The sequence below is a fragment of the Sprattus sprattus genome, assembly GCF_963457725.1.
Source record: "Sprattus sprattus genome assembly, chromosome: 16".
Taxonomy (NCBI): Eukaryota; Metazoa; Chordata; class Actinopteri; order Clupeiformes; family Clupeidae; genus Sprattus; species Sprattus sprattus.
Window position 1 is genome coordinate 23911424 of NC_137914.1, and position 17100 is coordinate 23928523.

At 41.9% G+C, this 17100-nt stretch overlaps 1 protein-coding gene across 1 annotated transcript; it reads right to left on the reverse strand.

The window, feature by feature from the left end:
- Nucleotides 1-8101: 8101 nt before the first annotated feature.
- LOC308377271 (E3 SUMO-protein ligase ZBED1-like) lies at nt 8102-9750 on the reverse strand (the record flags this gene model as incomplete). The annotated part of the gene is made up of 2 exons (XM_080853854.1): nt 8102-8768; nt 8933-9750. The coding sequence occupies 2 exons, from the start codon at nt 9748-9750 to the stop codon at nt 8102-8104; spliced, it is 1485 nt and encodes a 494-aa protein (XP_080709980.1).
- Between the last annotated feature and the right edge of the window lie 7350 nt (nt 9751-17100).

A 17100-nucleotide genomic window follows, 5' to 3' on the forward strand; every position in this document is an offset into this window, starting at 1 on the left:
AAGAGGTATAAAAAAGGAGTGGCATGGGGTACCGCCACGAAAAGTCATAGCAGCTTGCACCGGATCGGGCCGGACGTTTTGGTGTTTGAATGGCGTCTCTAGCTCAATCGGGCAGGAGGAGTTAGCTGCAAGAAATACGTACGGAATAAAGAAAACTTGACGATAACAATACTGTGCTTCCCTTCGGGCAAGCACACTAATAAAGAAAACTTGATGATAACAATACTGTGCTTCCCTTCGGGCAAGCACACTAATTAAAAAAAGCTTCATGGAAACCACAGTACGTTCTCAAACTAATTCTACACCAAATTACACTAGAAAGGGCCTTTATTAAATCAAAAAAATCAAAGCAGACACCTTCACTGAAGATGCGACATTCAAATGGTCCATCAATACCCAACCTGCCTCACTGTATGCAGTATAAAGCAGTTCTTCAGCAGTTCTTCATTGCCACAACTGCTGGGGACAACTGTGCCATGATAGATGGGAATTTGGGACTGGTACAGAATATACTTCATGATGAAAAGACTGATTTTAAGTACGTTGTATTTAGGAGGTTTAAGAAATTAGAATCCCTTTATTCCACTCCTCTTGAGTCAAAAGACATTAATGTTTTCAAAGTAGGCCACCTTGACAGTACAAACCAAATTAGCTTTTTGTCACATGTAAAAAGAAAGTTTGTTTTGCTCCCCATGGACACAGAATGGGCAGCCTTTCCTTTGCTGCATAGCTATTGAGGGACATTTTAAAAATTGAAATAGAATGTTTCCTCTTTTTTTGCCTCCTTCTTGTTCTTTTTTCAAAAGGGCATTTCAGAACTTGGTGTTAAGGAGCGTTTTAACAGGTAACTTACATTTATAGTATTACAAATATTAAATGTAAAACATTAAATATAAAGAGACACCATTCGACCCGGTTCACATGGTTGTTGGCTATAAGCCTATTTGCTTTTTGCTTTGCAGAAGCTGTTAGAAAATGTTGCCCTCAACCCAGTCCAAAAAAATTCTAAAATTGAGGAAGAAATAAAGGCCTGGCTGCGGAACTCAGAGGGGGAGGACGGAAGGAGCGTTTTCAACGACAGTTAACAAGGGGGGGAGAGGATTAGCACACACACACACACACACTTCTATTTAATAAAGTCTTTAATTTGAATTCCTTTTGGCTATTGTACATTTCTGCCTAGTTATGATGTAACTGCATCCATTTAGATTTGCAACACATGTTGTACTATTATATATAAATATATTCAATAAATAAATAAGCAAAAAATTAGTGCAGGCTCTGTGTGGGCCTAGTGAGGGCTCCTGTGGGCTATGTTAGGGCTGCCCACGCAGGGCCATGAGGAAAAGCTCGGGGGCCCAGCGTGGGCAGCCCTCAAAGGGCCCTTGTGCCAGCCCTAAGGGGGCCCGTACAGGGCCTGTGGAGGCTTGCCTGCTGTGGGCTATGTTAGGGCTGCCCACGCAGGGCCAGCACTGAGGGGCCAGCATTTAGCCCATGAGCAAAAGCTTTGGGGCCCTGCATGGGCAGCCCTCAAAGGGCCCTTGTGCCGGCCCTAAGGGGTCCCGTACCGGGCCTGTGGAGGCTTGCTTGCTGGGTAGAGACCCATAACACTCATTGGCTTCTCTGCGTATGACGCAAAACAAGAGGCTAAAGGCGGCTGCTTGGTTCTGCGTTGGTGTCACATTGTTGAGCAAAATTTACTCATGCTCCCTTAATGGTTGCGGGTGTTGCCAAGCAATTCACACCCAGAACAATAGGCTTGCTTAAAAAATTGCGCAAGTCTAGATAAAGGGGGCGACGCACGCAAGACGTGAAAAGAAGCGCAAGGGCGTGTTTTTTTTTTTGCTTAGATTTTTAGAAAGTTACCGAGAAATTGACGGATTGTCTAATGTTAGCATACTACTTGCAGTGACTGATGAGAAATTCCTCCTTAAGGGGCCGATCACACAGGACGCGACTTTTAAAAGCGCGTCGCTAGCATAACCATTGTTTTCCTATGGTACGGCGCGCCTTTTAAACGGCGCGCCTCGCGCCTTTCTGGCGGTTTAAAGGCGCGCCTAAAAGTTAAAATATTCTCAACTTTAGGCGCGAGGCGCACATTTTAGCAGTTTATAACTATGAGGAATTGTACAACTCCAGATGTAAGAATTATTCAAATTCTATACGGCGTACACATGCGTGGCCCTGCGTGAGCAACCAATTGGCCGTCTCTGCACTATGCCTTATATAAATGCCTTTAAAATAAATAGGCTAGCTGGCTAGCTAACCGTAGGCACCATAGACATGTATAGGCACCACTCCACAGGCGCATAGGCGCTTTTCCCCAGGCGCATCTTGCCAACGCGCTTTCAATGCGACTGCGCTTATAAAAGTCGCGTCCTGTGTGAACGGCCCCTTAGGCTAGGTTCACACTAGACTTCTTTTTTTTAGAAAAAAGCGCCGCCTTCAACGCCTTTTTTACATGCAACTCTATGGGAAAAAGCAAAAAGGCGCAGCCTTTTAAAAACTCCTAAAAAAGCGCAACCTCCGACGCCTTTTTGAGTTCAATTTTCTCAACTTTTCAGAAAAGCGCCGGGTGACGTCAAGCGCCTTTTTGACAGCTGACCTATCAGGACGAGGAGACTGAGTAGGTAGTCGCGTACCTTCCCTAGTAACCTTCTATCTTAGTTTAACCGACCAAACGCCGTAGACCATCGTATTTGAACCTAGAAGTTTTTAGATAAACTCTTTTTTTGCTTAGATTTTTAGAAAGTTACCAAGAAATAGTCACTGTACAAATTAAAAACCACATTATTGTAACTGAAAAATACGTCTAAGAGGATTTGCGAGGTGTCTGAGCTACCATTTAATGTTAGCATGCTACTATCCGTTAGCGATTAACTGTGTTTTTGCAAAGCATCTGCCCAAACTTTCTTTTCCCGACATTGACATGTATCTTGTACATAATTCATCCCCATAAACCGGAGATTTCAAGCGTACAGAAACTCTTCTGAGCAGGCTAGAGTGCCAATATTGGCTAACGAGTTGTAGCCAAATTCCTGGGTGAAGGGCTAAATAGCTGGCTAGCTATTAGCACTTTAGCTTGCTCTGTAGAGTGCTAAGACACAGCAACTATTCAAGAATGTATCACTTGTATATCTAGGTTTTCTTCGGTGACTGTTGTAGCATTCAACAGCACAACATATCCTGGGCATTTTGAACTGTCTGTGGGTTGTGGCCGTAAACAAACTTGCTAGCTATTACTGTTAGTACTGTAGCTTGCTCTGATAGCTTTGATAATACACAGCCATTACTACGACTGTATCAACGTGCTGCATTTCCCTTAACAGGTCAGTCATTCCCTAAATCTTTAGCAATTTTATATTTAGGTTTTCACATTCAACAGTGCAACATATCCCCTAGCGTTTTGAACTTTCAGTGAGTTGTGACCGTATGTCAGGCATGAGAATCACTCACCTTTCAGCGAAATTCGCCGTTTTGAAATCAAAATAGGTGACCTACGTGAATCTTGTAGATTCGATGAGTTTTTATTTTTGTGGGGGGGGGCACATATTCAGTGAACTGCGAACACGCAGACCTGCCAACCTGCACGTATTTTGTGTACCCGCCCCCTCCCCCGCATCGGAGTTTTTGGACATCTTTTTCATATTCAGATGACATGTACTATTGCAGGCATGCACCTAGTGGTGGTAAAGATAATTCATTATATCTGGCAACACTGGGAAAGCAGTTGATCAATGACTGTCTGTCTACAGTCAGAGCTCGCGCAAGAAGGAAAGAAAGATATCCTTTCCAAAACGTGTATAGACGTAATAACTAATTTGTGAAACCGTAATGTTACCGTAATGTTAGCATATAAAACGTTAAAACATGTGTTCGGTAACTTAACGAGATGATTCATTTCAAGGGGTATAACCTTCAGATACATTTGTATTAAAAAGTTAGCCGTAGTAGCAAGCATATGATGTGATTAGCCTGGTTACGAGACGGCTACGGTGTGAATAACTGATGGAGTAGGCTAATTTAGCTGCAGAAACGTTAACTCAAACGCCACGGAGACTCCCTGTTCTAACTTTGAATCGCTCTGTTGGGGCAAAGTGACCATTGTAATAGTCTTTGCTAACGTAGCAACTAATTCCTACTATTGCAGCCAGTCAACCTACAAGCCTTGCAGGTATAAAACAAATCATGACGTCAAATGACGATTTTCAGTCTTGTTACCATAAACAAGACCCAATACAGAGCAACCCTGAGCACTGACATGATAAGCACTTTGGTGACAAGAAAGGTGAGCATGGCTGCAAAGTCACATGGAATGCTTCAGTGGTGCTCTGCTCAATATATATAGGCCTATTATATATATATTACATATACAGTACCAGTCAAAAGTTTGGACACAACTTCTTATTTTGAAGTTTTTTCTTTACTTTTATTATTTTCTACAGGGTAGATAACACTTTTTTTGTTTAGTCATTCTATATGTGTTCTTTCGTAGTTTAAATGTATTCAGTATTAATCAACCATGTAGAAAATAATAAAAGTAAAGACAACATTTCTCAAAATAATTAAAGGTGTGTCAAAACTTTTGACTGGTACTGTACACTGTATATATTCTTGAGAAGTGCTTAATGATGCCAAATGTAAAGATCTCTTTTCATTTATGGAATTCTTGTCAAGAAAATATGATTGTATTGTTTTCTTCGCTGCTGATTTATTTTGTTGAATAACTGGATGATATGGCTGTGAGTGGGGAATTGACCACGTGCAAAGCACCTGCCAAACAGAACGCAAAGGGCCTTGCCAAAAAAATGTATTGAAATCATAACATTGTATTGGCTGTCAATCATGATGAAAGAGTAGACCAGTTAAGTTACAGCATGTCCAACATCGCTTGTGGGGGTTATGCATTAAGCCATTTGTGGTGCTTATACCACATTGTGCCTCATATACTGTAAATGTTAGACCCCGTGACAGGCTGGCATGAAATGGCTTGCATAATACTTAGTAAGGAGGCCATAATCATTTTTGACTCAAGGCTGAAGTTAAGTTTCTCCAGCTCTCCCCAGGTTGGAAAAATAGCATCTTAAAATGCATCCGATTGATGCTTTAAAATATGGAATATTTAAATTTTGCTTACGGGGGAGCATGCCCCCGGACCCGCCTAGAGGGGTAATATCCTCCTCACCTTTTTCACCCCTTACCCGTTTTCACGCCTGATATGTAATGACCGTAATGTGTTTGCATCAGACACAAATATGGCGGTGCTTAAAAGACAGTGACGTCACATAATATCCATGAATTCTGAAGAGCTCAAAAGGCGATGAAGGCGGCGCTTTTTTCTTTGAAAAGAAGTCTAGTGTGAACCCCGCTTTATGCTGCTTTAAAATTAGCACGAAGCTCAAAAAATGTGTTTTTGAGCTTTGCGCTCTTTTGACGTGAGCATCAACGTGATATGTTTGGTTAGCGCCGGTCCTGTCTTATTTGCATGCATGAAAGGCAATTTGATTGGCTGAAGCATGCTTTGCTTCTCGAAAAAATGTTGTTGTTTTTTTTTACTTTAAGCCTAAATCTAATGTGAATGTTTTTTTGGGACAATTTAGTCAAGGTGGGAGGTGTGAGTTAAGGTGGTCAGCCGAACTGTATAGCATTGGTGGGAATAGAGCCAGCTACAAAACTATATAGCGCATTTATAAAGTACCTTCTAAATTATCTAATGATTAAATATGCCTTTTTTCACAGAGAATACACCCTAATCATCTGGGGAGATATAAGACCCTTACTGCAAACGCCCTGAAAAGAAAGCCAGGAGCAGCAGATGAAGGCCACCCACCAAAACAGGCTAGGTTATAGGAGACCAGAAGAGTGTCCCAGGCCAGTGTTGATAAGGAAGTCCTTCATTTTATCATCCAAGTCCTGCACCCACCTAATCTATTTGAACAACAGGGTTTCGTAGATCTTGTTCATCATCTTCAGCCCAATATCAATGTGATGTCACGCAACACTGTTGTCAGCAAAGTAGAGAAAGTTGCTCTTGAAATGAAAACCAATTTGAAAACTTCTCTAAGTTGAATTGAGTTCATTGCCACTACCACTGACTGCTGGACAGCGTACAGGCGTGGATTCCTTGGTGTCACAGCACATTGGATAGACCCCCAAACTATGAAGAGATGTTGCGCTGCCCTGGCCTGCAAACAGCTGAAAGGGTCACATTCTTTTTCTGCCCTTGCCAGTGCTCTGAATGAGATCCACACTGAGTTTAACATCCGTGACAAGATTACCCGCACCACAACTGACAAGGGCTCAAATTTTTTAAAAGGTTTTAGAGTGTATGGTCAAACCGACGAAAACAACAACAATCCAGCACCTATAGCAGCAACTGGTGAAGAAGATGATGATGGTGGTGAAGATGAGAATAATGAAGACCAGGATAGCGTGGAGTTTGTTGAAGCTGGAGCCATATTAGATGAAGATGGCTGCCTGGAGTATCAGCGTCCAAAACACCGTCGTTGCGCCTGCCACCTTCTGAACCTGGTGTCAACTGTTGACGTTGAGGAGGCAAATGTCAGCATGATGTACAAGCGGGTCTCACGTTCAACGTTTTCAAAGTGCTGTAGCCTTTGGAATAAGAGTGCCAGATCCACCACAGCAGCTGAGAGGCCTAATGCAACAAGATGGAATTCACTTTTCTTAGCAGTGGAAAGGATTGTGAGAATTGCAAGAGAACAAGGAGAAGGGGCCATCACTAGTGATGTGTCGTTCGTGAACGATTCGTTCATTTTGAACGAATCCTTACAACGACTCGAGAGTAACGAGTCCTCTCAAAAAAAGATTCGTTCTTTTTCTCGTTCATGACCGCGCATCGGGACTGTTGCATTGGCTATTAAGCCAAGGAAACAGAAATGATTTGTTGAATGCAGGTCACGTGAAAAATGATCCGAAGACCCAGAAAAAGAACGAATCATTTCTGTTTCCTCTACCAGCCTATGCAGGTCACGTGGGAAAGGATCCAAAGTCCCATATCCGGCAGATGAACGAATCATAGACCCAAAGACACGGTTGACAAAAGAACGAATCATTGAACGAAAGCCCACTTATCCGGCAGATGAACGAAACGTTGAATTTATACTCGGTTTGCAAACCTAGAACCTAGAACCTAGAAGCTAGAAGCTAGACAAACCCGGTTTAGTAGAGGAAACAGCTACCTTATTACCTTTTACCCGACCGCTGTTTAAGATCGTAATTATATTCGTTCATAGTGTCATAATGACTGGATTTGTTATTTTTACTTTACATTTACAGTTTAGTGCAGTGTAATTGTTTGCCGTGATAATTAAATGCCAGTGTGATGATAATAAATTACAATTTAAAACTATACAAACTGTCATGTTGTACTGTATTTAATAGAGGAGATTTTCTTTTAAAAATATGGTCTGCCACACAAATGTGCAATTCAAGTAAAATGGTCTTATATTATATGGAAAATTCTGTGTAACACACTTGATTTAAGTCTGTGAACTTTGAGTGACATTGTCCATAGGAGGGGGGTATGCAGTAAGCTCACACACCAATTGATAAAGAATAAAGATCAGGTTAGACATGGAGGGCCCATTGCACTTCATGTTGGTCCCAAATGAGGGTACTGTACTATCATGTTGTATTGTATTTAGTAGAGGAGGTTTTCTTTAAAAAAAAATATGATCTGCCACACAAAAGCTGTCAGTCATGGCTGTCTCCAAGGGGACCATGGCCCTTATCCACCCTCCCCCACTGTTTTGCACTATAGTGACTTGCAAGCCATCTAGAAGTTAGTGTGTTCCTTTGAATGAAATGCCAAATTAATCAAATGTGATGTGAAATGTTTTTATTTTAACCTAAAATCACAACAGTGCACCATGTCTTTGCATATAATAATAAAAAACACTTTACAAAATAGAAAAACTTAAAACAGTAACAGTAAGGATTTTTTAAAGTTAAAAAAGTTTGGAACAAAATATATATATAAAATAAGGATAGACATAAATAAGGTTAAATAAAAAAATTAAGTTACATCACACTAAAAACAAAGGAACATTTTGTACAAAACTGCAGTTTAAGGCCTGCTCTAAGGCAGGTTTGCATTTAAAAAGACAAGCTCACGGAGCTTGGCTGGGCTGAGCCTGTTTCTACGTTCTGAAAGTATCTGCCCCGTTTTGGAGAAAACTCTCTCAGAAGGCACAGACGTGGCCACAATGCACAGCCTTGTCTTCATGATCTCACACAGGCTTTTGTACACAGGTGCACACCTCATCCACCATGCCAGAGGGTCGGATGTGCGGGGTAAAAGTGGCTCTGCAATGTAAGCCCGCATCTCCATCATGGCAGCAGTAGAGACAGTTGGTGTAGAGGTAGAAGGCGTCAAACTTTGAACCCTCTCATCAAAGTCCTCCCAAAACATGGCCCCTGAACTGCCAGCTGTCGCAGAAGGTGGATCCTCCTCTTCCTCCCTTTGGAGGGGGGAAACATGTGCTGCAGCTGACGTGACCCTCTTCACTGCCTCGTCTGCTACTTTGCTGTTCACAAAGGCTTGCCTTTTGAACCTCGGGTCCAAGATGGTAGCATCAGCCAGCTTCTCCATCGTCTCTACTTTGTGGAACCTCTTCAGCATCTCGTTCATGAGACAGTCCACCAGATTTTTAACTGGTTCATGGATGGAGGGACTTCTCTGCTGGCGGGCAACAATCCTTTGGAGGCCTCTTGCCATTAAAATGACCTTGGAGGCAGTGACAAACCTAAAGAAATAAACAATTATTTAAATATAATTAATACAATGTATAATTAAAATGCCAATCCATACCTGTTTGGGGAAAAAAGGTTAAAAAACAATCCATCATTAAGGAGAAATTCAGTTTGCAATCTTGATTTAAAATTGGTGTTAATCGCTTAATCTACATACCTCTCTGCGCTCACTTCAGTAGTGACCTCCTCAAAGGGCTTGACCACATCCACAGTTTCCTGGATGATATCCCACTCCTCTAGGGACAAGGATTGCAGAGATGCATTTACAAGGGCCAGGGTGGAGATGACTGGATCTTTCACCTCTAAAATTCTTTGCAACATGTAATATGTTGAATTCCACCTCGTGGCCACATCCTGCTTCAAGCGTAATTGTTCCTGTCCCATCTGCTGCTGTGTGGCCTTGAGCTTCTCTGAAGCCACTGTGCTCCGATGAAAAAACTCCACGATGGCTTTGACCTTTTGCACAGTGCTTTCGACCGTCTTCAGCGCAGCTCTGACAATAAGGTTGATAACGTGTGCAAAACAGGGTATGTGGTCCCAGTGAAGGTTTTTCACAGCCAACACAATGTTGGCAGCATTGTCTGAGACACAGGCTACAATTTTGTTAGTCACACCCCACTCATCAGTAACCCTGGTCAGCTCCCTTGCCAGATTGTCAGCAGTGTGCCTTTCTGTCATGTGAAAACAGTCCAGGACATACGAGGTCATCTTAAAATCTTCCATGAAATGGCAAGTCACAGACATGAAACCTGTGGTAGTGATTGAGGTCCAGCAGTCTGTTGTAAGACAAACCGCTGTGGCAGACTTGACTTTGTCCATGACCTCATTCTTTAGTTTGCCATACATCAAAGGTAGAAGACTTGTTGAAATAGTTTTCCTACCTGGCAGACAGTATGATGGGTCAAGAAGCTTGGTGAATTCTCTGAAGCCTTTGTCTTCAACCACAGTAAAGGGCTGGAAATCGCAGGCAATCATTTTTACCAGAGCCTCATCCAGTTTACGCTGCCTTAACGGATCCATTGGCCTTGTTATAAAGCTGCCCATTGAGGTTTGTGGTTGTGGCCTCCGTGGCCTAACTGCTTGGGTGGTGGTTAGTGGTGCTGCTGTGGGCATGGTCACCAAAGCAGTTGCATGCCCAGTTGAAGTGCTGGGAAGTGCTGCTGTGGGCATGGTCAAAGTAGTTGCAGGCCCAGTTGAAGAGGTGCTGGTGGAAACAGCTCCTGCTGCCGCAGTACCATCAGCGCCGTCTCCTCTAACTTGTGCTAAGAGCACAGTTGGATGTACACTTTTGAGGTGCCTGATCATATTTGAGGTGCTTCCTCCTTGAATGGATAGGTGCTTTTTGCAAAGTATGCATTTCGCTTTCGATGAAGATAGCTTTTCAAAATGTGACCAAACATCACTCCTTTTCCTCGTATTCATTTTCTTGACCTATTCCGCCTTGTCTGGGGTCTCCTCTGCTTGCAAGTCACTGAACTTAACCCTTTTGTTAACCCCCCCTAGATGCATCAGCTGAGGCACCCTGCTGTTGCGCCTCTCATAGCACCAAGGTGTGATAACAAGGTCAGACCTATCAGATCATCCCTAGGTTCTCTGGGGGTCGTAAACAGTGGAATGTCATTGTTCATTTGCCCATCCCCAAGACAGTTTCTAAGCAGCCCCAATAAATCTGTGCATTCTGTGGACAGTTTCAATCCCCCCCTGAGACAAGCCTGAGCAATGCCTCTCAGCCCCTTTCCCTGTATAAGCCTGACCTTCCTCTGGCCATTTTGTTGGTCAAGAAGCTGGAGAGAGAAGCAGCGAGGAGTTTGTGGGACAAATCAAGATCAGAGACATTTGCAAGCTTTCAACATTACCGTCTTTTACACAGATAATTATATTCACAGGCATCATTCATTAATCTGCAACGTTCACTTCATATCTTCACAGTGTGTTGGCAATAAACATTCATCATCATTGGACATTGGCATTCTGTTCTATCAAGTTCAATTTTATTTATATAGCACATTTCATATGATATACATAGACACAATGTGCTTTGTGCAGAGAAGACATTCAATTATCTAAAATAAACACACAAACAAACACACTTAGCAAAATATATATATATATATATATGTATATACATGAAATAAAAAAAACAATAAGATAAAAACAATTAAAGAAGTGTTAAAAACAAAAAAGACCTAAAGTCATGAATAGGCTGTAGAAAATAAAAACGTTTTAATTCCCTTTATTGATTGCAGATCAGATTGCATACTTTTTAAATCTATTTTATTGAGTGACTAGTCCCACGGAGCTTTTCGTGACTTTGAGGTCATAAAAACAAACACGTTAACATGCGTCCGCGAATATGCGACACCTATAACAGCGATTTTCAGCACAAGCGAGACCAACTCCGCCCTTATTTTACACCAACATGAAGAGTGCACTACACATGACAGTTTGTATGGTTTTAAATAGTAATTTATTATCATCACACTGGCATTTAATTATCACGGGAAACAATAACACGGCACTACTGTAAGTGTTAATGTAAAGTGAAGCAGTCATTATGACTTGTGAACGAATATAATTCACGTTTCTACTAAAAACAGCGGTAAAGTGAAAGGGAAAAAGGTAACTGTTTCCTCTACTAAACCAATGCAGGTCATGTGACAAATGATCCAAAGACTCGTATCCGAGAGACCGAGTCGGAAAAAGAACGAATCATTTCTGTTTCCTCTAGCTGACTGTACTGAGCCTATGCAGGTCACGTGGAAAAGGATCCAACGAACGATCCATATCCGGCAGATGAACGAATCATAGACACGGTTGTCAAAAGAACGAATCATTGAACGAAATACCGATATCCGGCAAAAGAACGAATCATTGAACGAAATACCCATATCCGGCAGATGAACGAATCATAGATCCAAAGACACGGTTGTCAAAAGAACGAATCATTGAACGAAAGACACGTTTGGCAAAAGAACGAAACATTGAACGAAAGACTGAGATCCGGCAAAAGAACGAATCATTGAACGAAAGCCCGATATCCGGCAGATGAACGAAACGTTGATCCAAAGACGGTCGGGAGGTGAACGATTAGGTCATCTGCCGGATACAAGTATTTGGATCATTTTTCACGTCACTGCATAGGCTCAGCATGGGAAGCTAGAGAAAACCGAAATGTTTCGTTCATTTTGACTGGGTCTTCGGATACGGGGCTTTGGATATTTTTTCACGTAACCTGCATATGCTCGCTCAGAAGAGGAAACAGAAAGGACTTATTAACCTCGTTCACTTTCGAGTGTAGGCTAGGCCTATATGTTAAGAAAGACGTGAATGATATTCGTTGACAAGAAATAATTACAGGTTTAGTTATTGTAACTTTTTAAAACTTTACTTACAGTTCAGTGCAGCGTAATTGTTTGCCGTGATAATTAAATGCTTATGTGATAATAAATGACCATTTCCTCCAAACTTTCACAATACATTATTTGAATGCAGGAATTTATTTTAAATTAGTATCTGCTGGTTTATGATACGTGTAGTGTAGTGTAGTGTTTGTAGTGGACGTATTTACGCCAGGGAATTGGCTATGAAATTTAAAAACGTTGAGCAGCAGCACCCCCCCCCCCCCGTTGAAATGAACGAATGACTCGAAAAAAGATTTGTTCATTTTACTGAACGAGATTCAAAGATTCGAGTCGGTAAAATGATCCGAACTTCCCATCACTAGCCATCACAACTGTTTGCAGTGCACTTAAGAACCCCATGTATGTACATGCCTGCATTTACATTTTTAAAGCAGAACTATATATTTTTCACTTTGAATTGAAAAGAAATTAAACACTATATACAGTATATTTACTAACCCTCTGAACAGATGATTAGCATTTTAAAATTGGTTTGTTATTGAATTGAAGGTGTTCAATGAAATGAATATGAAATGTTGTGTCTTTTATTTGTTGTTTTAACAGGTTCACTCGAGATTACATTTCCTCAAAGTTCTGTGGGCCCTTGATTGATGCACTCCTAGCAGGCATTGAAAAACGGTTCGGACAGATCCTTGCCGATCCAGAGCTGATCGCCTCAGCAATCCTAGTCCCAAAATTCAAGACTAGCTGGACAAGTGATGAATGCATCCTAAAACTTGGTAAGTGTTGCACTGTTTGCTTTTTGATAGAAGCTAATAGAGGAAATTCTTGCTTTGAAGTATCTCTAACATACTAACAGTGCAAACCAATGACAGCGTAGCAGCGAAGCGTAATTCTAATTCCCATGCATTTCAACGGGAGACAATCCATTGTGACATAGACCACCGTTTTAGGCGAAGCGAGCAGAAAAAGCTTAATCCTTAAATTGCAGGACTGTGGTGTCGCCCACTCAAAGCGTTGGAAGCGTATCGTTACGCTGCCATGGGTTTGCACCATAAGCAATTACATACGAAATAAAAAAAAAAATCTTTATTTGTAATACATATAAAGTTGATCAAAATCATAATGCCATCTTTCAGTGTTGTAATTTCAATGTTTTAATCCAAGTCCATGGTCCAATTTGGTCCTATTTTTGTTTTTCTATTCCATAGGTCTTGATTATATCAAAAGTCACTTGAAAGACCAAGTTGTGGAGAATCAAGGAGAGAGCTCCCAGGAGGATGACTTCTTTTCTGCAATCAGACCAGTTCCCAAGAAAATGCCAAAACAGCTTGAGACTTACCTTGGATGCCAAGGTGATACAGTTGAGATACTGAAGTCTTTCCCGGCAGTATGCAACCTTTCATTGAGGCTTAACACCGCACTCCCAGCCTCAGCAGCCTGCGCGCAGTGGCGGACCTACCAAAGAGGCGGACTCGGCAACTGCCTTAGGCCCTCAACCAGCAGAAGGCCCCCGACGAGTTGCCCAGGGGCGGACTGGCCATCGGGGCCACCGATGGGCCGATTGGGATGGGATGGCCCAAGTCTATAACCAACCGGCCCTCCCGCAGATATCGTCGGTCGCGACAGTTTTCCTTGCTTCACAGAATACATTATAGACCTCTAATGATAACTAATAGGAATCACTGTCTGCTCTTTATACTACTCCTAGTGACCTGTATTCACACTCATGGTTATTATTTTCTTTACTAATCTAATCTCCTCCGTCAGTCTTACTATGTTTATTTGTTATTAAATGTCAATCACTCTAGCCTATAGTGGTGGTTGAATCTGAGTCAATCGGATTCAAAGATCCGAATCCTTACATTCACCCATGAGTCACGAGTCCGTGGTCTCAATTAACCCGAATCTTTCGGTTCTGGCTGCTACGGACGACATTATTAAAACAATGCACGAATGTCATCAAACTGTAGGTCTATAACAACATTAACACATCCGTTTTTCATCTGCATAGTAACTTAGATTAAGCATAGCTATTTATATACGGACCCGGAGCTGCCAGCTGCGTGGTTGAATACGAACTTCCGGTAGACAGAGCTGTACACAGATCCAGATCCATAGACTGAGCGAATTCATGGGTCGGATTCGTATCCGGTTGAGTGAAAGACTAACTCAAACGATTCAGGTGAAATGGGTCGGACTCGTATCCGGCTGCGTGAAAGACTAACTCAAAAGACTCAGGGGAAATGGGTCGGACTCGTATCCGGTTGAGTGAAAGACTTACTCAAAGGATTCAGGTGAAATGGGTCTGACTCGTATCCGGCTGGGTGAAAGACTAACTCAAAGGACTCAGGTGAAATTAAAAAGGATGCAAACATCGGAGATGTCGCCAACGTGACTGCTATCTGAGACTGATAGTAACGTTGGCGACATCTCCGATGTTTGCATCCTTTTTAATATTCAAATATGTGCGACCCATTCAATATGAGTCCTTTGAGATAGTCTTTCACTCAACCGAATACGAGTCCGACCCATTTCACCTGAGTCATTTGAGTAAGTCTTTCACTCAACAGGATACGAGTCCGACCCATTTCCCCTGAGTCTTCCGACCCATTTCACCTGAATCCTTTGAGTTAGTCTTTCACCCAACCGGATAGCCTACGCGTCCGACCCATTTCACCTGAGTCCTTTGAGTAAGTCTTTCACCCAACCTCAATTGATTGATACAGCAAGCAGGCCCGTCGTCAGATTCATTTTCTACGTTTGTAACAGCATTAACGCTATAGGCCTACTTTCAGGCCGTGTTTAACGTGTAAGGTAGATAAGCTGACTTAAATCATTTGATGACTTGTTTCAGTCAAAATCGACTGTAACTCGTCTGAACCAATTTTCTTGAAATTTGTTTATTGTAAACATGACAATTAAATTATTTAATTAAGTAAGAATAAAAAATAAGTAGGCCTATCTATTCACAATTTCCGAAATTACATATTTAATTCTGAGAAGCTGCCTTACCAGCCAAGCCTATCATGTTACAATTTGTTCAATGTATCTAGGCTTACTGTGTGTGTGTGTGTGTGTGTGTGTGTGTGTGTCTGTGTGTGTGCTTGCGTATTTCCCCTGTATAACCTCAAAACTGCATTACAGTGGTTTGCTGTGAGCGTGCGCATTAGGCACTAGGGAGTGGGCTGCTGGGCTCAGTCAGCGACAACATTTCTACTGATTCAGATTCAAAGGACTCAAAAGATTCGGATCTTTTTAGTGATTCACTCAAAGGACTATGAATCTTCTAAGTGAATCGAAATTCCCATCACTACTAGCCTAATACTTGCGTGTCTCGCTCGTAGACACCTTTAACACCCCTACACACACACACACACACATAATCACACACCCAGCATGCAACACTACCATTACCACTGATGTTTACACCCCATCGTATGTTCTGTTCTGTTCATTTCTACAATAAAGTTCAAACCAGTGGCGGCGGACCTTAAGGGCGATTGTGGCGACGAACTGCCTTCAGGAAAAGGAGATTTTTTTCTCTGTCGGAAATGACCAAATGTCGAATCAGGCAACAGTCACGCAACAGTTGTGCTTCAGAAGGCGGCGTCCCTATTTGGGGCTAAATGGAAATCGCCCCAGATCTCTCTCACTCTAATGTTAAATCCATTCTCTTTCATAAAAGAGGGCTCTCAATGCATTTTCCATGGCTTCCGGGAGGGCTCGCCATGCTCCATGCTTTTGTCATAAGGACGTATGTGTTTTAAAAAAACGATCAAGGCTTATTCTGTCAAGATGTCTAACATTCAGTGCAACAACTGGAGTCACTCCTTGAAAGAAACTCATTTTTAGTCGGCGTACTAATTAGATAAATTGACAACAAAAACAATTAGGACTTCCTACACCAAATGTATCGATTCAACAGGTTTCTACAAAGGGTCCGCGTTAGCCACTTTACAGCGTGCTAGCCATGATTTTCTTTCGTTCCAATTCTTGGATGTAGGATTCCACCCTTTGAAGAAACCTGTTCATGACAATTTTATTTGTAGGCTACCACTGTCACTTTTCATAGGTTGTAAAGTGTGAATGTTCGCTTTTTGCTCTAACACTGAGTTATTTTCTTTGTGAAGACTTATTTAGCTTTTGTAAGCCAATACTTTCAAGATCAGTCAATAAATATAGTTGGTTTTGATATGTTGCCCCCTTCTTTACGTTGTTAATGGACATATTTTATGTGTTCTGTAAAGCTATGTTGCATCAGACAACATTTGAGACATGTGGATAATGAAAAAGTGGGATAATTTAATGTGGAGCCAAATCATGTTTGCTTATGAAGGCTCCCGAATGCAACTTTCTTCCATATAACTAGCTACTGTAGCTATGTAGGTAGAGGGGAAATATTTTGATTGTGTGCTGCCATCTACTATACAAAAAGGTATTGCTGTATGAGTTAATCAGCCTACAAAAAAATGTATATTGCTTAATGAAGGTCGCCCTAATCATTATCAAAAAAATTGCCCCCATTGAGCGGGCAACGCGCCGTGTATTGAGTGGGCAGCGCGCCGTGTATTAAGTGGGCCGCTCTGACAGACAACTCCCGGGCCACTTTTTTCCCCTAGTCCGCCCCTGCTTTGAGGTGGCCCTTTTTTTTTTGCATTAAAAGGACTGCTAAAAGGTAGCCTGACGATGTCATACTCATGATTCTAGTCAGAATATGAGTCTGATACTGAACCTTTGGGCTGTGATTATGGGGCGTGTTTCAACGAACCAGGAAAGAAAATGCCTATTCGCTGAATTGGATACCTAGAACCAATCAGAGCAACGTAGTAGCCTATTACCATCTGATAGATTAAACTTTTACCTGATCCCGTAGGAAGGACGGCAAAAAACATCTTTTCAATCGACAAATGCCTTGATCGCGTTTCTCTGTTCCTCTTTCAAAATGAATGCGCTGTCAATG